We start from the raw sequence: 22,028 nt of genomic DNA on the forward strand, positions 1-22,028 counted from the left end.
TCACTTCATCTTACTGAAATCAGAAAATTCAGGTAAGATTGAAAGTATATTTAAATAGGATAGTACACTTTAGTAAATATAATTACTAAATAAAAAATCTTCTAAAACATAGTTTGCTATTAGATGAGTATAAGCTTTCTTAGATTATTAATTGTTAGATTACAGTGACATTTATCAGACTTTATTTTTCCCTGGCTACCTTAAGGCAGACATGTTAGTATTCTTTTTATTTAGGATTTATTTGGATCCCTGGTTTGAAGAAGGCTCAAAAAGAAATTTGGCCATTAGATGCAGAAATACATTTTTCTTATTATTGTTTCCATGTTGAAAGCTGTGGTTCCAATCCAACTGGCTGGTATTCCCCTATTTTTCCATGTCCAGTATGACTAAAGCCAGTTGTTTTAGTGCTCCTTTGCTTTGGGAAATATGTGTTATCTGATTTTTTTTTTTCAGTACTTTGAGTATAATTAACATGGTAAGATCACTGTTTGTTTTATGATGTAAAGTTTTCAGCATACATTATTGTCCTCCTATTTCTCTTTGGTTGCTATTCTAGAATAGGACATTAAGTAAATAAAATTAATGAGAACTATTTTGAACTTCCTGGTGAGATTTATATCAAAGTCTCAGGATAGATATAAACCATCCATCATTTCAAAAAATTTAAGCATTTTAACCTTTTATTTATTTCTGTAAAGATTTTATTTATTGCTGTTAGGAGAAGAAAGGGAGGGAGAGAGAGAAAGGTGTGGTGGAGGAGTGGGAAGCATCAACTCATTGTTGCTTTTCATATGTGCTTTGACCACAAGCCCAGGGTTTCAAACCAGTGACCTCAGCATTCCATGTCAATGCTCTGTCCACTGTGCCACCACTGGTCAGGTGTGTTTTAACCTCTTTTAAATGGAAAGGTTAAAAACAGTTTTAATGTCTCTTTTCATATTTTTTATTGAGAAAAATCAATTGCTAACGTGTTTGCTTTCTCCTCCATAATGTAGAAGGAATAATAAATTGAAGAGTCAAGTTCTTCTGCCATGTGTATTGTTAGAGTCATTTCTAATTCTGAAGCCAGCTCTTTGATGGCAGATGCTGGGTCCCCTCTGTTCTAGAGCTCATGTGTCATGTGTAGTATATAGCTATGCCATTCTTTTATTTCTCCTTCTTGCTGCACATCTTTGAATCATTTTGCTAATTATTTGTGATTAGGTAATGACAAAACAAATATCAGTTCTGTTTCTTTGTTTCTAATAAGAATTTGGGTAGCAAATTGAGAACTTTTGATTAACTTTTAGAATTGTTTTTACATATATTTACTCTTTTCCATATTGTTGTAATAAGCAAAAGCTGATTTTCATAAAGACTTCATACTTAATCTCTGAGCTTCCAGATTGCCTGGTTGTTAAACCTCAAACATGCAAAGCTCTTTGGTGTTGAGTAAGGGCCTTGGTAGTTCTTTCCTCTGCCTAAAAGGCTCTTCCTCCAAAAGGAGCATGCTCCCTCACTTTATTCATGTCAGTCCAAATGTCACCTCATTAGAAAGGCCTTTTCCTTTCACCATATCTAAAATAGGGGCTAAGGAGAGTGGTGCTAATATCTACTCTGCTTAATTTTTCTTCAAGGCATTTTTCTCTATCTGAAATTAAATATCTATTTGTTACTTTGGTGTTGCTTGTCTCCTCCACTAGTATACTGATATATACCAGTAAATTTACTTCAGGGTAGGGCCTTTGTTTACTGTTTTGTTCCTAGGAATTAGAACATTATTTGGCACAGAATAGGTGCTTAATGAAAATCTGTTGACTAACCAAGAGAATGTGTTTCAAACTTATGGCCTAGGAGTGGAATATAGCTCATAATGTTTTTTTGCTGGAGCTTCTTTGTGTTGTACTGTCTTCAAAAGTTATTTGACATATTTCAGAATGCCAGATTTTTCACTCTCCTTGAAAATCAGATCTGCTGCCCGACCTGTGGTGGCACAGTGGATAATGTGTCGACCTGGAACTCAGAGGTCGCCAGTTTTAAACCTGGGCTTGCCTGGTCAAGGCACATATGGGAGTTGATGCTTCCTGTTCCTCCCCCCTTCTTTCTCTCTCTCAAATGAATAAATAAAAACTAAAAAAAATTTAAAAAGAGAAAATCAAATCTGCCAACCCTGGGCCTTTATTTTTGTGTGGTGATAATTAGTTGGACTGAGTACTGGGCTGCTTCCTTTATAAGGGGACTACATTCTCCAGTTTGTCACACTCTTCACCTATTTCTGTAAAATATTAGACAATAAGACTTAGGCCATTTGCTACTTATTTTGCTTGCTCTAAGTTTTCTTAGACTTGGCCATTCTTATTTATGTTACCTGCCTAGTTCTTGTTAGCATTTAAGTTAACAAACAACCTGTGTTGCAAGTCATAGTGTTTGCAATTCCTGTGAAATTATATGTCCATGCAAAATTTGTATACAAATGCTCATGGAGTCATTATTTATAATATCCAAAGAATGGAAATAATGTAAATGTCTTTCAACTGATAAATGGATAAAGTGTAGTATATCCTACAATAGAATATTATTCAACAATAAAAAGGAATGAAGTCTGATTTATTCTGCAATGTGGATGAACCTTGAAAATACTTATCCTGAGTAAAGAAAATCATTCGCAGAAAACCATAGACTTTTGTATTATTGAGTTTATATGAAATGTCCAGAAGAGGCAAATCTGTAGAGAAAAAAGTAGATTAGTGGTAGGTGTGGTAGGGTGATGGAATGGAGATTGGCTGCTAGAGTATAAAGTTTCTTTGAGGAGGGACAAGAATGTTCTAAAAATAGATTGTGGTGATGTTGCAAAACCTATGAATTGAATTGTACACTTCAAATAAGTGAATTGAATGGTATGTGAGTTATATCTTAACTAAATTGGTTTTAAAAAAATAATTTTTATTAATAGTCAAGAATAAATGATCAAAAGATTTGTGGATTTTTATATGCCAGATTATTAACCAGTCTTAATCAAGCACAATCCCAGCAGTAGCCCTCCAAAGAAATAATTGTTCATTTAAATTTACCCTCCATTAAAACAGCTAAGCTTGAAAATTTGTAATGCCCTATGCTATAGTTTGCTATTTCAGTAGGTCAGTTTTTTCCTTAAGAAAGTCATTCCTGCCTGACCTGTGGTGGCGCAGTGGATAAAGCATCGACCTGGAAGTTCTGAGGTCGCCGGTTCAAAACCCTGGGCATGCCTGGTCAAGGCACATATGGGAGTTGATGCTTCCTGTTCCTCCCCCCTTCTCAATCTCTGTCTCTCTTTCTTCTCTCTCTCTCTCTCCTTTCTAAAATGAATAAATAAAATAAAATAAATAAAATCCAAGTCTAAAAAAAAAAAAAAAAGAAAAGAAAGTCATTCCTTTCCAAAGGACTTTCAATCAATGACTTTCCTTGTCTTGCCTTTTCGGCATGAACTACTCAGAGGCTTTTGACTACAATGGCATAAATTTGTGTAGTTTGAAAAGTGAGTATTTTGAAGGCCTACGGGGATAAAGTACAAGCAGTTCCTAGGTTATGAATGAGCTCGGTTCTGTAAGTTTGTTCTTAAGTTGAATTTGTATGTAAGTTGGAACAGATACATTTACCTAATAAATGCAACTTGGACAGATGTTTGTTTTACGTAGTATCTATTTTACCTTTCTGTGCATATAAATACTTAAATATTTTCAAAAACAACCTTAAACCATCTTGGATGATGCAGAAAATGATGGACTTGTTGGAGAGGGCGGGACTGGTGTTAGAGTCAGGGTCTGAGTCTGCTGGAGTCAGTTTCTTGAAGTAGGCCTCAGGGAGGTTTGTACAGAGCTTTCCTTTTTCTCATCATAAATGGCCCTGAAGCATCTCAGGCCTTCGGTAACTGTACAGTGAACTTTGGTGAACCTCTCTATCAGGATCTTGCTCCTCTAACATTGCCATTCCTGCTTCAATGAGATGAAAAGCATCAGTTAACTCTTTTGTAGAAACTTTTTCAGTTCTGGATTTTCTAGGTCCTGTTTTCTTCCCTAAATACCATCATCTGCTGCGCTAGTTCCATAAGGTCTTAATTGCCATGGGAGTTGAGTAATTCTGTGATTCTATTTTTACTAATGTCCAATTGCAATTGATTACCAATAGCCCTTATGGTGCTCCATTCATAAATAGGAGTTGTACATAAGTCAGATGTTTGTAACTTGGGGACTTACTGTATTACAAAGAATATCAGACTAGTACTTGATACATAGTAAGCAGAGCTTTAGTAATGGAGGAAAATAAAACCCAATCTGACATCTTGGATTTTTCTATTAGAAGACATGGATCATGAGAAAAATCTTCAGATGGTAAAGTTTTTTACATATCCTGTGATTAAACAAAGGCTCCTGCGACTCACCTTTCAAACAAACCATCTCAAGTGTACCCTTTTCCATTCTGTGATTTTAAGGGATTTCCAAGTCTTGTTAACATAGACTATCAGAACTGGGGATTTTATAAGTTAATTAGTTTAACTCTTGATTTTTACAGATGTCCATTTTGCCAGTAATACTGAGATACCTTAGTTTGTCATTACTTCTGAGGTGAATATAATGTAGTACTAAGAACAGTACCAAAATGATAAATTGGAAGTGTAGTGGGAAACCTTGTTCTTGTAAATTATTAGTGAAACCTGAATTTTAGAAATTTAATGCACTTATTTGTTTCCTTTGATTCATTCAGAGCAAAACAAAATGTTCATATTACATGTAAACTGTTTTAATTCTCCTTGATAGCTTTATTTCCATTTATAAAAAATACTATCCCTATTCTTACCAATATATAGTTAGTTGTAATATTAATTGGAACTTTATAAACATTTGTAAGGGATATTTGAGTAGAGGAATTTTAAAAGAAAATGTTTGCTGAGTAGAAAGGAAAGAAATTGTTCCTATACAGTTAGAGTTGATGAGGATAAAAAAAGTCAAATGAGAAATGAAAGCACACATATGAATCAATCATTATTCTAAAGATGAAATATATTATTTATAGTATTAGGATTTTCTTTTGGTTTTTGATCATTTTTATTAAGGTATAAATGATAAATACTAAAATTTGGCAGTGTACAATTCAGTGAGTTTTGACTATTGCAGACAATTGTATAATAACCTCTATAATCAAGATATGGGATAATTACCCCCAAAAGTTCCCTTGTGTTCATTGCAGTCACTTCCCCTTCCCTACTTCCTGCAGTCATTAATCTGCTTTCCATTGGTATGGTTTTGCCAGTACATTTCATGTAAATGGAAATCACAGTGTTTAAGTAATTTTTTATGTTTAGCTTTTTTCATTTAGCATAATACTTTTGAGATACATCCATGTTGTTATATGTGTCAATAATTTCTTTTTATTGATGAGTAGGATTTTTTTGTCTGGATATACATTTTCTTTCCATTAATTTCTGGTTAAAGGACATTTGAGTTGTTTTCAGTTTGGGGCAATTAGGAATAAACTCATTAACATTCATGTGTAAGTCTTTGTATGAATGTAGGTTTGCATTTCTCTGCTATAAATACCTAGAGGATTGCTGAGTTGTAAGATGCTAAACTTTAAAAGAAACTTGCCAATTACCAGCTTGAGTGCAGGGTACCAGCTTGAGCGTGGGATCAAAGACATGATCCGATGGTTGCTGGCTTGAACCCAAGCTCACTGACTTGAGAAAAGGGTCACTGGCTTGGCTGAAGCACCCCAGTCAAGGAATGTATGAGAAGCAATCAACGAACAACTTAAAGTGCCAAAACTATGTGTTGATGCTTCTCATCTCTCTCCCTTACTGTCTGTCTGTCTCTTGCTAAAAAGAAAGAAAGAAAGAAAGAAAGAAAGAAAGAAAGAAAGAAAGAAAGAAAGAAAGAAAGAAAGAAGAGAGGAAAGAAAAGGAAGGGAGAAAGGAAAGGAAAGGAAGGGAGGGAAGGAAAGGAAGGGAGGGAAGGAGAGAGAGAGAAAGAAGAAAGAAAGAAAGAAAGAAAGAAAGAAAGAAAGAAAGAAAGAAAGAAAGAAGAGAGGAAAGAAAAGGAAGGGAGAAAGGAAAGGAAAGGAAGGGAGGGAAGGAGAGAGAGAGAAAGAAGAAAGAAAGAAAGAAAGAAGAGAGGAAAGAAAAGGAAGGGAGAAAGGAAAGGAAAGGAAGGGAGGGAAGGAGAGAGAGAAAGAAGAAAGAAAGAAAGAAAGAAAGAAAGAAAGAAAGAAAGAAAGAAAGAAAGAAAGAGAAAGAAAGAAAGGAAAGGAAGGAAGGAGAGAAAGAAAGAAAGAAAAGGAAGGAAGGAAGGAAGGAAGAGAGAGAGAAAGGAAAGAAGAAAAGAAAAAAAGAAAGGAAGGAGAGAAAGAGAGAGAGAGAAAGGAAAGAAAGAAAGAAAAGAAAGGAATGAAGGAGAGAAAGAGAGAGAGAAAGGAAAGAAAGAAAGAAAGGGAAGGAAGGAAGGAAGGAAGGAGAGAAAGAGAGAGAAAGGAAAGAAAAAGGAAGGAAGGGAGGGAGGGAGGGAGGGAGGGAGGGAAGGAGAGAAAGAGAGAGAGAGAAAGAAAGAAAGGAAAGAAAGAGAGAGAGAGAAAGAAAGAAAGAAAGAAAGAAAAGAAAGAAAGAAAGAAAGAAAGAAAGAGAAAGAAAGAAAGAAAGAGAAAGAAAGAAAGAAAGAAAGAAAGAAAGAAAGAAAGAAAGAAAGAAGAGAGGAAAGAAAAGGAAGGGAGAAAGGAAAGGAAAGGAAGGGAGGGAAGGAAAGGAAGGGAGGGAAGGAGAGAGAGAGAAAGAAGAAAGAAAGAAAGAAAGAAAGAAAGAAAGAAAGAAAGAAAGAAAGAAAGAAAGAAGAGAGGAAAGAAAAGGAAGGGAGAAAGGAAAGGAAAGGAAGGGAGGGAAGGAGAGAGAGAGAAAGAAGAAAGAAAGAAAGAAAGAAAGAAGAGAGGAAAGAAAAGGAAGGGAGAAAGGAAAGGAAAGGAAGGGAGGGAAGGAGAGAGAGAGAAAGAAGAAAGAAAGAAAGAAAGAGAAAGAAAGAAAGGAAAGGAAGGAAGGAGAGAAAGAAAGAAAGAAAGAAAAGGAAGGAAGGAAGGAAGGAAGGAAGGAAGAGAGAGAGAAAGGAAAGAAGAAAAGAAAAAAAGAAAGGAAGGAAGGAGAGAAAGAGAGAGAGAGAAAGGAAAGAAAGAAAGAAAAGAAAGGAATGAAGGAGAGAAAGAGAGAGAGAAAGGAAAGAAAGAAAGAAAGGGAAGGAAGGAAGGAAGGAAGGAGAGAAAGAGAGAGAAAGGAAAGAAAAAGGAAGGAAGGGAGGGAGGGAGGGAGGGAAGGAGAGAAAGAGAGAGAGAAAGAAAGAAAGAAAAGGAAGAAAGGGAGGGAGAGAGGGAGAGAGAGAGAGAAAGAAAGAAAGAAAGAAAGAAAGAAAGAAAAGAAAGAAAGAAAGAAAGAAAGAGAAAGAAAGAAAGAAAGAAAGAAAGAAAGAGAAAGAAAGAAAGAAAGAAAGAAAGAAAAGAAAGAAAGAAAGAAAGAAAGAAAGAAAGAAAGAAAGAAAGAAAGAAAAGAAAGAAAGAAAGAAAGAAAGAAAGAAAGAAAGAAAGAAAGAAAGAAAGAAAGAAAGAAACTTTCCAAATTGCATTTCCACCAGCGATGTGTAAAAGTTCCAGTTGCTCCACATACTTGAATGGTCAATCTTTTTAATTTTAGCCTGTCTAGTGAGTGTATAATAATATCTCACTGTGGTTCTAAATTTGTGTTACCCTAATGACTAATTATGTTGAATATTTGTCATGTGGTTATTGGCCTAAAGGAAGTTCTTCACCTTTGTAACAGTGACACAGTATTATCTAACCCATAGTTCATACTCAGATTTGTCACTTGTCACATTAATGTTCTTTATATGCTTCTCCTTTTCCAGATGCAGTCCAGGATCACACTTTGGGTTTAGCTCTCATGTTTCCTTAGTTTCTTAAAAAATTTTTTTTAAATTTTATTTATTGATTTTAGAGAAAGAGGAACAGAGAGAGAAAGAGAGGAACATTGGCCCATTCCTGTATATACCCTGACCAAGATTCCAACTGGCAACCTCTGTGCTTCAAAGCAAAGCTCTAACCAACCAAGCTATCTGGCCAGAGCTCCTTGGTTTCTTTTAATTTGTAACAAAAGCTCAGTTTTCATGTTCTTTCTTGGAACGCCACTTAAAAAAAAAAAAAAGCAAGATTATAGGTCTATTATTTTGTAGAATGTTTCTCAGAGAGTTTGAGAAGTTGCTTTATCTTTGTTCTTTATGATTAGATTCACATTACAAATTTTTGGCGAAAATATCACAAAAATGCTGGTGTATCCTTCTCAGCAGCTTCATATCATAGAGGCATGCTATATGAATATCAGTGATGACTTTATGTATTGCCCAGGACATTTTTGCTAATCCTCATGTTAAAGGATTTGCCTGTTTTCTTCAAGAATTTTCATAGTTTGACTTTTTTATTTAGATTTATATTCTATTTCAAAATAATTTTTTAGTATGATCTGAGGTAGGGATTTAGGTTCTTTTTCTCCAAACTTTTCTCTGGTTAATTTTCTAGTTTTTATATTTTCTATTTCTTTAATTCTACACTTTGTTATTCTACTTCCTCTGAAATTTAATTTTCTCTTCTTTTTCTAGCTTACGGTGAAAACTTACAAGGATCGATGATTTTAGAACTTTTCATATAAGCATTTAAAGCTATACATTTTCCTCTAAGTATTGCTCTAATGCATAGTTTCAATTTTGATATGTAATCTTTTGTGTGTGTGTGACAAAGACAGAGAGAGGAACAGATAGGGAGAGACAGACAAGAAAGAGAGATATGAAGCATTAATTCTTTGTTGTGGCTCCTGAATCTCCTTAGTTGTTCATTGCTTGCTTTCTCATATGTGCCTTGACCAGTGGGGGGGCGGACCTGCAGCAGAGCGAGTGACCCCTTGCTCAAGCCAGTGACCCTGCGCTCAAGCTGGATGAGCCTGTGCTCAAGCTGGCAACCTCGAGGTCTCAAACCTGGGTCCTCTGCATCCCAGTCCGATGCTCTACCCACTGCGCCACAGCCTGGTCAGGCTTAATATGTAATCTTTTATTATCACTTACTTCAAAATATTTTCTAATTCCCTGTGTAATTTTTTTTTGGACCCATAGGTTATTTGGAAGTATAATTCGAAATATTTGGGACATTTATAGACTTTTCTGCTACTGTTTTCTGATTTAATTGTGTGTGTAATTAGCAGACATCTCTTTTGGATTTTAATATTTTGAAATATTTGAGACTTATTTTATGGCCTAGAACTTGTTGGTGTCTTGGTATTCCATATGTTCTTTCAGCTTATCTATATCTTTATATTTAAAAGTACATCTATTATAAACATTTTCGATAGTGTTGAATTTAAATGTTTTGCTATTTGTTTTCTAGTCATTCAATCCTGTTGTCATTCCTCTGTTCCTCCCTTCAGGTTTTCTTTTGGGGGGGTTAATCAGAACTTTTTAGTAGTTCATTTATTTCTTCTGTTGGATTTTTGTCTATGCCTTTTCTGCATTACATTTTAATGTATCAGTTGGGGTTACAGTATGAATCTTTAATTAATCCAGTCTGATTAGAGTTTAAGTTTTACCCTTTCACATAAAATTTAGGAATCTTAACAGCAGTAGAATTTCATTTACCACTTCCTGGTCTGTATGCTATTATTATCATACATACCACATTTGCATATATTTTAAGCCCCATAGTACAGTGTTATAATATTTTTTGCTTTAACCAGTCATGTCTTTTAAAGAAATTAAAAGAAGAAAAATATTATTTTTTTATAATTACCCATATGTTTACCATTTTGATGTTTTTCATTTCTTCTTCTACATTCAGATTTTTATCTGATGTTATTTCCCTTCATCCTGAAAACATTGCTTTTGTGTTGTTTCTTATGGTGCAGACTTGCTTGTGATGAATTCTCTCAGGTTCCATTTACTTGAAAATGTCTATTTCACCTTATTTTTTTTATCTCAATGCTTGAAGGACTTTTTGCTAAAGAAATCTAGGTAGACGGGGGTGGGGGGTTGTTTGTTTTCTGTCATCACCTTAAAGACATCTGGTTCTTGTCTTGTGACCCCATTGTCTGATGAGACTTCAACTGTCATTTGTATTGTTATCTTACAAGAAATATTGAATATATCCTTTTTCTGGCTGCTTTTAAGATTTTCTGTTTGTCTTTGCTTTTCAGTAGTTTTATTATGATGTGCCTAGTTATGGATTAGTTATGGTTTTCTTTGTAATTGTCCTGCTTTTAATTTGCTCTGCTTCTTGAGCTTTAAGTTATGTTTTTTCATCAAATTTAGGGAAATTTTAGCTGTTATTCACACATTTTTTTCTACTTCTCCTTTCTATTCTCTCTTTCTGGAGTCTAATTATACATACAGTACTCTGTTTGACATTGTTCCTCAGGTTACTGAGGAGCTATTCATCTTTGACTTTCTATCTTTTTTTCTTCAGGTTGGATAATTTCTGCTGTCTCTCATTTGTGTTCACTAACTTTTACTTATGTCATATCTAATCTTTTAAATTGTGGATATTTTATTTCTTACATATGCTTTTGGTTCTAGAATGTTTTATAGTTTCTGCAGATAATTCTTGACTTATACTGGGATTACATCCTGATAAACCCATCATAAATTAAAAATGTTTAAGTAAAAAGTGCATTTAATACACCTAACCTGCTGAACATCATAGCTTAGCCCAACTTACCTTAAAGGTACTCAGAACACAATATCAAAAAAACACTGGTAGCATGGTATTCTATAGAATATCTGTTGCTTGCCCTTACAATCTCATGCCTGACTGGGAGCTGTGGCTCACGGTCACTGCCCAGCATCATGAGAGAGCATTATAACACATATTGCTAGCCCAGAAAAAGATCAAAATTCAAAATTAGAAATAAGATTTCTACTGAAAGCATATTTCTTTTGCACCATCATAAAGTTGAAAATTTCTAAGTCAGGGACTCTGTGTTTGTTTTTCTTTCTTTGCATTCAGTATAATTGTATTTTCTTTTAAATTCCTGGCCCTGGCTGGTTGGCTGGGTGGTAGAGCGTCGGCCAGGCATGTGGGAGTCCTGGGTTTGATTCTCGGCCAGGGCACACAGGAGAAGTGCCCATCTGCTTCTCCACCCCTCCCCCTCTCCTTCCTCTCTGTCTCTCTCTTCCCCTCCCGCAGCCAAGGCTCCATTGGAGCAAAGTTGGCCCGGGCACTGAGGATGGCTCTGTAGCCTCTACCTCAGGCGCTAGAATGGCTCTGGTTGCGGCAGAGTGATGCCCCAGATGAGCAGAGAATCGCCCCCTGGTGGGCATGCCAGGTGGATCCCGGTCAGGTGCATGCGGGAATCTGTCTGACTGCCTCCCCGTTTCCAACTTCAGAAAGATACAAAAAAATAATAATAATAAAAATAAATAAATAAAAAAGAAAATTTAAATTCTTGAATATATCCACAAAATGTACCATATTTCTCCGTGTACAAGACACACCATTTTTCAAAAACATTAGGGTCTAAAAGCTGGGTGCGTCTTGTACAGTAGTTGTAGATTTTTTTACTTGCATTTTCTGCTTTTTTGAACTTGTTGTCTTTGCTCATTGTTTTGCACTTGTTATATTACTTGTTTTGCACCAGTATATTACTGTAGGTTGTGTTTTGCCACGTTCTGCCCAAATATGGCTCAGAAAAGATTTTCTTACCGTGCTGAATTCAAGTTAAAAATTATCTAGTTTGCAAAAGTGAATGGAAATAGTGCTGCTGAACATAAGTTTGGTCCTCCTCCAACTGAGAAATCAACCTGAGACTGGCTACGGGAAGAAGAAACCGTACTGAAAACTGCATGGCAGAAGAAGGCCATGAGAGGCAAGTCAGCAAAATGGCCTGATTTAGCGAGGGAATTGAAGATATGGATTGAAGAGCAAAGGGCAATTGGAATTCCTGTGTCTACAAAGATGGTTCAACATGAAGCAAGAATTGCTAATGAAAAAGAAGTTACTGATTTCAAAGGAGGACACAATTGATGCTTCAGGTTCATGAAACAGAATGGACTAAGCATGTGTACACGCACCAGACTTGTCCAGAAGATGCCTGAAAACTATGAGCAGAAGGTCCTTGAATTTATTTTTTTATTTTTTTATTTTTTTACAGAGGCAGAGATAGACAGGGATAGACAGACAGGAATGGAGAGAGATGAGAAGCATCAATCATCAGTTTCTCGTCCCGCGTTGCGACTTCTTAGTTGTTCATTGATTGCTTTCTCACATGTGCCTTGACTGCGGGCCTTCAGCAGACCGAGTAACCCCTGCTGGAGTCAGCGACCTTGGGTCCAAGCTGGTGAGCTCTTTGCTCAAGCCAGATGAGCCCGCGCTCAAGCTGGCGACCTCGGGGTCTCGAACCTGGGTCCTTCCGCATCCCAGTCCGACACTCTATCCACTGCGCCACCACCTGGTCAGGCGGTCCTTGAATTTCATTGTTTTGTCATTCAATGTCGGAAGACACATCAATTTGAACTGGGACAGATTGCAAATATGGATGAAGTCCCTCTTCAATTTGATGTCCCAAATAACAGAACTGTTGATAAGAAGGGGGTGAAAATTGTAACCTGGAAGACAAGTGGACATGAAAATAGCCATTATACAGTTGTTTTAGCTTGTTGTGCTGATGGAACCAAGCTGCCTCCTATACTGATTTTCAAATGCAAAACAATGCCAAAAGAAGACATTCCTTGAGGAGTAATTGTCCATGTTCATGACAAAGATTGGATGGATCAGGATAGATGAAGGTCTGGTTTGAGAAAGTTTGGAGGAGACCAGGTAGGCTCTTACACAAACCTGCCCTGTTGGTGTTTTATCAGTTCAGGGCACACATAACAAAAAACACAAAGAAGATTGCTGCAAAGCAAAAACAAAACTTGTCATCATACCTGGAGGCTTGACATCTGAGCTTCAACCACTTGATGTCAGCATTAATAACCCCTTCAAAGCTGCCATGAGAGATGAATGGAACCAATGGATGAAGTCTTCTGGGGACAATTTGACACCAGCAAGAAGAGTGAAGAAACCAACTATAAGAGAAGTTTGAAAATATCCTGGGATAATATCAAGATTGAGATCATTGTCAAGTCATTTAAGAAGTGTGGCATTTCAAATGCCATAGATGGAACTGAGGACGAGGCAATATATGATAGTGATTCATCAGCAGACACAGATGAGGACAAACCAATGGGTGGGAGTGTTGACAGTGATGAGGAGTTGTATGAATTTTATGATGAATAAAACTTGAGTTCAATAACTTTATGTAATACATTTTTTTTCAAATTTTTGGCCCCAAAATTAAAGTGCATCTTATACATGGGGAAATACGGTACTTTAAAATTCTTGCCTGCTAACTCGAGCACCAGGACCTTACACTGATTTCTGTTGACTTTCTTTTATCTTGACTATGAGTCACATTTCCCTATTTTTTCCTCATATTAATTTTTTAATTGCATACAGACATTGTGAAGGACATATTGCAAAGGCTCTGGATTCGTTCATTTTCCTCAGGAGAGTATGATTTCTTTGCTTTAGCAGAACGTTAAACTTGCTAGGCTCCAGACTCTCCCTTGAAGTGGAGAGTAGCTGAAATCTCTGCTGAGGTCTTTCAAGTCTTTCATCAGTTGCTTTTTGCTGGGTTCTTTGGAGTCTCCTTCATACACGTACAGATCAAGAGTTAGTTAAGGACTCGGGCAGACGTATACACAGATCTTTGTTGTTTCCTCCTTTCTAGCATTCTCTCTCTCACTTTTTAGCCTCTCTGTCAGTCCTGAACCCTGTCTTCTGATTTCTGAAACCAGTAAGTCTGCAGCTTTCTGTGTGATTTCCATCTGACCCTGCCAACCCTGCTGACTCTGGCAAAAAGCCATGTACAGACTAATTTCACCTGGAGCAGTTTCCTTCTTTTCTGGTTTTCTATAAGTAGATAACAAATTATCCTAAATGTAGTAGCATGAAACAGAAACCTTTATTACTATTATTATTATCTCTCATGGTTCTAGGGCTTGACTAGACTATTAGATGATTCTTGCTTGGGTGTCCTACCGTTGTAATCAAATAGGGGCTGAGATCATCTTGAACTCTTCCTCACTTTCGTAGGTCTGATGATTGATCCTGGCTATTGCTTGGGACTCCGTTGGACCATCAGGTGGAATACCTATATGTGGCCTCTGCCTGGCCTTTTTCGTGATGGCTGGGTTCCAAGAGCAGGAATACTGAGGAAAGCCAAATGGAAGCTATATTGCCTTTTATTACCTAGCCCTGGAAATCACAATTCTGCCACGTTCCGTTCAGTGAGCCTATCACAAAGGCGAGCTCATATTCATGTGGAGGGAATCAGACTCCACTTTTTGAGTAGGGAGAAATGTAAAAGAACTTTCAGACATGTTTTAAAACCAACAAATCTTCCTTCAAGTGTTATGTTTCCTCAAATTTTTGCCTGCTTTTGGTCATTCTTTATTTCTTCAAATAGTTGGGGTTTTTTTAAAACTTTTAAAAAATTTATTGATTTGAGAGAAACATCAATTTGTTGATCCACTTATTTATGCATTCATTGGTTGCTCCTTGTATCTGACCTGTTGAGGGGTCAAAGCCTCAACCTTGGCATATTGGTATAATGCTCCAACCAATTGAGCTACTCCATCAGGGCCCAAATAGTTGTTTTTTTCATATAGACTCTCTGTTATTACATAGTAGTTAAATATAAACTACTCCATTACCAGAAGTGAAACTCTTACCTCCATTTCTTTTCTTCATAGCACTCATCACACTTAACATTTAATGTAATTATTTTTTTGGTTTATTTTGTGTCTCCTTCCACTAAAATTCAAGTTTCATTAAGTTGGGGTTTTTTCTCTTTGGTAACTACTACTAGGCACGTTGTAGGTACTCAGCAAATATTTGTTGAATAGATGAATGAATCTTCAACTCTTCAAAACAGCCATAAGTAAACAAAAGCCTCTTTTTTTTTTTTTTTTTTTTTTAGCAAGACAGATAGACCCACTGCAAGGGAGAGAGATAAGTATCAACTCGTAGTTGCCATCACTTTAATTGTTCATTGATTGTTTCTCAAATGTGCTCTGACAGTGGGAGGCAGGGCTCAAGCTGAGCCAGTGTCCCCTTGCTCAAGCCAGTGACTTTGGGCTTCAAGCCAGTAACCTTTGAGCTCAACCCAGCAACCATGGGATCATGTCAGTGCTCCCTACTGGCTCAAGCCAGTGACCTCAGTGTTTCGAACCTGGGACCTCAGTGTCCCAGGTCAACGCTCTATCCACTGTGCCACTACTAGTCAGGCAGTAAACAAAAGCCAGATGACAAAAAGAGGAGCTACAAATTATAGAGCCTTGCTCAGACTGGTATATCCGATGTTTCCTTCTTCTTGGCTTACAGAACAGGACATAGAGATTTTGACATTTCATTCTCATCATGATTATCATGTGTGTTAGTTCAGCAGATTAGATGGCTATTTACAGATCTAATGAAATAACATGGGAAAGTACTTTGTGAAGTGTGCAGCACCATGAGATTATAAAGTGTGTTAGATAATTTCATGTAGTCACGTTGATTAGGCTGGATTTTTCAGATTTCATTTTGAATATCTTTGAATATGTATTTTTATGGGATGAATATTTTGAATTCCCAAAACAGTAATAAAAATCATAGCAATATGTTTATAATAAAGTTCGTGTTGTGTTCTTATTAATGTTTTGTCTGATTTTTTTTTTTTAGGAACTTAAGAGATTTCAGAATTTTGTGAAATGCTGTCCTCCTTTTGATGTTGTCATTGATGGGCTCAATGTTGCCAAAATGTTTCCTAAAGCTCGTGAGTCTCAAGTTGTAAGTACAAGTTTTATTTTGTTATTCTAAATCTCTAGAAAATATTCATTGCACCCATTTGTGCTCTTCCTTAGATCTCATAGCTCCTCATTTTTCCTTCTTCTAAAAATAAAATTCCTAAAGGTGCAATAGTGACCAACTACTCATCTAAAAGTCATTGTTTTCATCTCTGGAAAGTAAATGACGTACCATCTGGGCAAGATAAGAGATTAAAAGTCCATGTAAAGGGCTAGTTCAGCCCCTTCTGTAACTTTTAGCTAAATTTTCTTCTAGGTCTCTGCTATCTCTTTCAGGTTACTCTATCATTTCCCTTATAGGTCACATCCTTGTATTTAAAATTATCAGCATACACCATCAAAAGATATTAATCATACATTACTCATATTTGTTATTTTCAAACATAGTTATGTCTGTAAATTAACCTATACAGTTTCTTTGTAAGGTAATTATTTGTTCAATCAATTTATAAATGTCATAGTAGTTTCTAACAGGAGTATCATTATTATTATTTGTGTGTGTGTGTGTGTGTGTGTGTGTATTTTTCTGAAGCTGGAAACGGGGAGAGACAGTCAGACAGACTCCCACATGCGCCCGACCGGGATCCACCTGGCACGCCCACCAGGGGGCACGGTCTGCCCACCAGGGGGCGATGCTCTGCCCCTGCGGGGCGTCGCTCTGCTGCAACCAGAGCCACTCTAGCGCCTGGGGCAGAGGCCAAGGAGCCATCCCCAGCGCCCGGGCCATCTTTGCTCCAATGGAGCCTTGGCTGCGGGAGGGGAAGAGAGAGACAGAGAGGAAGGAGAGGGTGAGGGGTGGAGAAGCAGATGGGCGCTTCTCCTGTGTGCTCTGGCCGGGAATCAAACCCGGGACTACTGCATGCCAGGCCGACGCTCTACCACTGAGCCAACCAGCCAGGGCATTTTTTTTTTGTATTTTTCTGAAGCTGGAAACGGGAGGCAGTCAGACAGACTCCCACATGCGCCCGACTGGGATCCACTCCGCACACCCACCAGGGGGCGATGCTCTGCCCATCCGGGGCGTCGCTCTGTCGCGACCGGAGCCACTCTAGCACCTGGGGCAGAGGCCAAGGAGCCATCCCCAGCGCCCAGGCTATCTTTTGCTCCAGTGGAGCCTCGGCTGTGGGAGGGGAAGAGAGAGAGAGGAAGGAGAGGGGGAGGGGTGGAGAAGCAGATGGGCGCTTCTCCTGTGTGCCCTGGTCGGGAATCGAACCTGGGACTTCCACATGCCAGGTCAACGCTCTACCACTGAGCCAACCGGCCAGGGCCATATCATGATTTTTTATAGCAGTAGTGAGCAATTATTTTAATCCACATTTTAGTTTAGAAAATTGAGACTAATTTTATATAATAAATCCCTAGAAAGCAGTCATAACATCAAAATTAGATTATAGAGGCCCCAAGGTTTCAGGCTGTAGCTCTTATTGATGGTAATCTATGACCATTCATCTGTAGTTAAACTCTGTTATTTCTAAAAATTGCTGCCAACTTAAAAGCTTTTTCTCAGAAATTCTACTAGTCCAGTTTTGCATTGATAACTCAGAAAACTTTACAAATATGAGCAAAGGACAAGGTTAATTTACAGAAATTTCTGTATATGCTGCTTCTTTACATTAATGCCTACTTTTTTATGGTCAAGAATGTACTTTAATTTTTCTTTTTTTTTTTTGGAATATTAAATTTAACAGGGTGACATTGATCAATAAGAGTACATAGGTTTCAGGTAAACATTTCTATACTGTTGATTATGTTGTATACCCATCACCCAAAGTCAGATCATTTTCCATCACCTTATATTTGTCCCTCTTTACTCCTCCCCATTCTTACACCACTCTCTCCCCCTGGTAACCACTTCACTTTTATCTATGTCCATGAGTCTCAGTTTTATATCCCACCTATTTGTGAAATGATAAAGTTCTTAGCTTTTTTCTAATTTACTTATCATTCAGTATAATGTTCTCAAAGTCCGTCCATGTTGTCATAAATGGCAATATGTCATCATTTCCTATGGCTGAGTAGTATTCCATTGTATACATGTACCACATTTTTTTTATCCAGTCCTCTATAGAAGAACACGTTGGTTGTTTCCAAATCTTGGCCACTGTGAATAATGCTGAAATGAACATGGGGGTGCATGTATCTTTGCATACCAATGTTTTCAAATATTTGGGGTAGATATTGAGTAGAAGGATTGCTGGGTCATATGGTAGTTCTAGTCTTAATTTTTTGAGGAACCACCATACTTTCTTCCATAATGGTTGTGCTAATTTGCGTTCCCACCAGCAGTGAACGAGGGTTCATTTTTCTCCACATCCTCTTCAACACTTGTTATTACCTGTCTTATTGATAATAGCCAGTCTAACAGGTATGAGGTGGTATCTCATTGTAGTTTTGATTTGCAGTTCTCAAATAGCTAGTGAAGATGAGAGTCTTTTCATATATCTGTTGGCCATTTGTATGTCCTCTTGGGAGAAGTGTCTGTTCAAATCCTCTCCCCACTTTTTAATTGTATGTTTGCTTTTTTGTTGCTGAGCTTTGTGAGTTTTTTTTATATATTTTGGATATTAACCCCTTGGAAGAGCTGTTGTTTGGAAATATCATCTCCCATTTAGTTGGCTGCCTTTTTGTTTTGTTGTCAGTTTCTTTTGCTGTACAGAAGCTTTTTAGTTTGATAGAGTCTCATTCTTTTATTTTTGTCTTTACTTCCCTTGCTTTGTCAAATTCATAAATTTTTCTCTACAGCCAAGGTCCATGAGTTTACTACCTGTTTTCTTTGAGTATGTACTTTTCAATCTTTTATTTGAAAAACACCAAAGCAAGTGGAAAATATTTTTGTTTCTTAGGTACTTGAAGGGGTCTTTCAGTCAATAATATTGGAAATGGCAGAACCAAAATAGAAAACATGAAATTATCACTGATGCTTGCTAGAGCTCAGAGTCACAAGGGCTTATTCTAAAAAGTTCCTAATTTAATCCATTCTGGTAAATTGACACACGATAGTCATGATGAAAATGAAATATCAAAATTTCTATGTTCTATTCTGTGAGCCAAGGAGAAAGAAAGTGTTATATTTGTTTACTTTTTGTTTGACTTTCAGCTTTACACAAAGCCCTAAAAATATAGCTTGAATTGGGCTAACTTTTTGGGGAAAAGTAAAATGCTGAAGGTGATGCAATGAACTTGTTTCCTGGCATTATGAAAGGAAAATGTGCACATTTTGAAAGATTCTAGCAAATTTTGGCAAATAGGCAAAGAGCAAAATACCAAGTAGGGAAATCATAAGCATCTACCACTACTTTTTGCTCTTACTCTTGAAAGAATTTTATGCTAGCAACAGCTTATGTGACAAATACACAATTGTTATTACCCAACTCTTTAGTGCACTGCTATCCTGTGACAGTGCACTGACATTGTATTTAGGAAAACCTAAATTGAGACTCATCTTAGAGATGCCACCTGAGTAAAGAAGGAGGAAATAAACTTCTTTCTGAAGTTCTTTTTTTCCCAAATCTCTGAAGCTAAAGATTTCTAAACTGAAGAAATAAATAAATAATAGAAGCATATCATATTTCCCATAGACTCCCTCATTTTGTATATTTCTTGGATAAATCTAAGGCCTTTGTGGCTTAGTTTCATCTTTTAACACTTTCTAGGTTGTCAGAAGTAGCTTACCAATTTTTCTTTTTATCTTTGAAATAGCCTCTTTATTCTGAAGTTAAGAATGGGGATTCTGGAGCCAGACCCTTTGAATTCTAATACTGGCTCCCGTCTCTTAAGAGCTTTCATAGTTTGTTACCTCATGCCTTCCTTCGTTTCCTAGCCTCTAAAAAAGGAGACAATAATAGTACCTATCTTATACAGATGTTGTGAAGAGTAAATGAGTTAATGTCTGTAAGTTTAGCACATAGTAAGTACTTAATAAATGAACAATTACTTTGATTACTATTCAAATGAACTTCTCAAATGGGACCATAATTCTTGCTTTCAACAGACACTTACTTAACAGTTTTAAGATTTGTTTTCCTGTCATGTCATTCATGTCAGTGGAATTAAAAGAAAATGCAAAGCTCTGCTTTAGTATTAGACTCAAAATAGGTTAGTTGCTCAATACTTGGTTGAGAATTAAAGCCCATATCATCAAAAACTTAAGAAAAAATTTTAATATGATAATTTAGGCCCTACAGTCTACCTCTGGCCCCCAGCTGGGCCCAGAAGCACCTCCAGCACCACGTGCCAGGCAGCTGGGTCAGGGGTAGGGGTGCAGATATGGGGTCTCCCCTTGCGCTTGAGGGCCTCTACCATGCTGCTCCACACAAAGCCCTGAGCCACCAGTTCTGCCTCCAGTTAGCCACTCTGAAGCTACTCAGGAGAGGCCATATTTAGAGGAGCCCTAAGGGGAGGCTGAAACTCTGCTAGAAAACCCGGTCTTTCTGAACTGAAGCAGAGAAAAAATATGGAACCATTAAAGCCACTGAAATGTGAGGGAAGTCAGAAAAGGGGACTCCCAGAGTCCATGTATAAACTTTGTCCAAGCATCTGTTTGACTACTGAACCACTTGTGTGTGGGGCACACATTAAACAACCCAACTAGAACAAAAAGAAGGAAACAGAGTAAGATTCTACCCGAGAAGTAGTTAAATTCTGTCAGTTGCCTGCTAAAACAAAAATATGAACTATCTTTGGATGTATGTAATAAGATCCATACTTGCAACAATAAAGCACTGATAACATTCAGTGAACAATCTGTAAAAATATAATATAAACAGAGCCACATTAAAATGGAGCTGGAGCGGCCACACCAGAGGAACTGCCCGCACTGTATGTCTTATGCTTCAAACCTTTGGAACGTTAAAACAGGACAAAATAACCTTTGGAGTGGACCTAAGCAACACTATGACCCAAAGCACAGTTTGCAAAGTTAACAAGAAAGCAGTATTATGACTACCAGACTGGACTGAAAGTTAAAAACATTGTTTAGAATGAACATCCTGTGTTAGCTTATGTATGTCGCTGGAAATGCTTTTCTTCTATTGATGTAAGTGTTCCCTTCCGTTTCTCATAAATACCCTTGCCTTTATCTACTAATGGAATCGCTATGTGGGCAACTAGCAGAAGTGCTTCCTGAATTATGATTCTTTTTTTTTTTTCCTTTTTTTTTCTTCCATTAATGGCTTTATTTGAAGCTAGAATTCACCAAGTACAAAAATTTAATCAATTCATACAAGACTTGCAAGTCTGCTTAAAAGTAGCATCATGTCTTCATCTTATGGTCAAGTTATACAAACATATAATCACTTTCTCCTGACACATGGACTACACGGATCTATTAATTCTCTAATTTTACAGAAGTTTTAAATGTGAAGCGGAGAAGTTCTTTTCTGTCAGTTATACCCACGTATACTGCGGATAATGCTGTACAACCAAATACAGAAACCACCTGTCTGCTCCCAGCCTCACTACTGGTTTACTTCTCCTTAGATCTTTTCCAACTCTACCTTGCACTGTGTTCTTCTGTTAATAAGACAGAATTGCCAATTATTATAGATCAAGTGTACATGGGACCTTTATTCCTCAACACCAGATTGCATCCTGGTGAAACTAGGAGACTTGGAGAAACTAGGCTACCCCATTGCTGGGAAAAGATTAGAGGCAGCATTCCAAGCCAAACTGTATCCAGCTTTATTAAAGATACTTTCCATAAACAATCATGGTATTTCAGGCAGGACATGGGCAGATAATCATTAACAGTATACAACTTTCAAACTCCCTTCTGCAACGGACTACCCAAAATCAGAAAGCCACTATAAAACCCAATGAAGTCTTCATTTGATGCTCTGAATAGGGAAAGTTTAGAGTGAGGGTTGACATTTCACATTAAACACGTTGTTTTAACAACTTTTCACAAGCCGACCCTGACTTTCAGGAAATGAAATGAAGATGGTAGAATTATCAATCTGTAGATCCACAATCTAAAAAAGGAACTGGGCCTGACCTGTGGTGGCGCAGTGGATAAAGCGTCGACCTGGAAATGCTGAGGTCGCCGGTTTGAAACCCTGGGCTTGCCTGGTCAAGGCACATATGGGAGTTGATGCTTCCAGCTCCTCCCCCCTGTCTCTCTCTCCT

At 37.3% G+C, this 22,028-nt stretch overlaps 1 protein-coding gene across 1 annotated transcript in view; it reads left to right on the forward strand.

The window, feature by feature from the left end:
* The window catches only part of PRORP (protein only RNase P catalytic subunit), a 175,129-nt gene that overhangs the window by 47,364 nt on the left and 105,737 nt on the right, over positions 1 to 22,028 (forward strand). The window contains exon 4 of the mRNA XM_066388332.1: positions 15,781 to 15,888. Coding sequence (XP_066244429.1) covers positions 15,781 to 15,888 — 108 coding nt within the window. The remainder of the gene's footprint in view (positions 1 to 15,780; positions 15,889 to 22,028) is intronic.

Source organism: Saccopteryx leptura, chromosome 6, assembly GCF_036850995.1.
Source record: "Saccopteryx leptura isolate mSacLep1 chromosome 6, mSacLep1_pri_phased_curated, whole genome shotgun sequence".
Taxonomy (NCBI): Eukaryota; Metazoa; Chordata; class Mammalia; order Chiroptera; family Emballonuridae; genus Saccopteryx; species Saccopteryx leptura.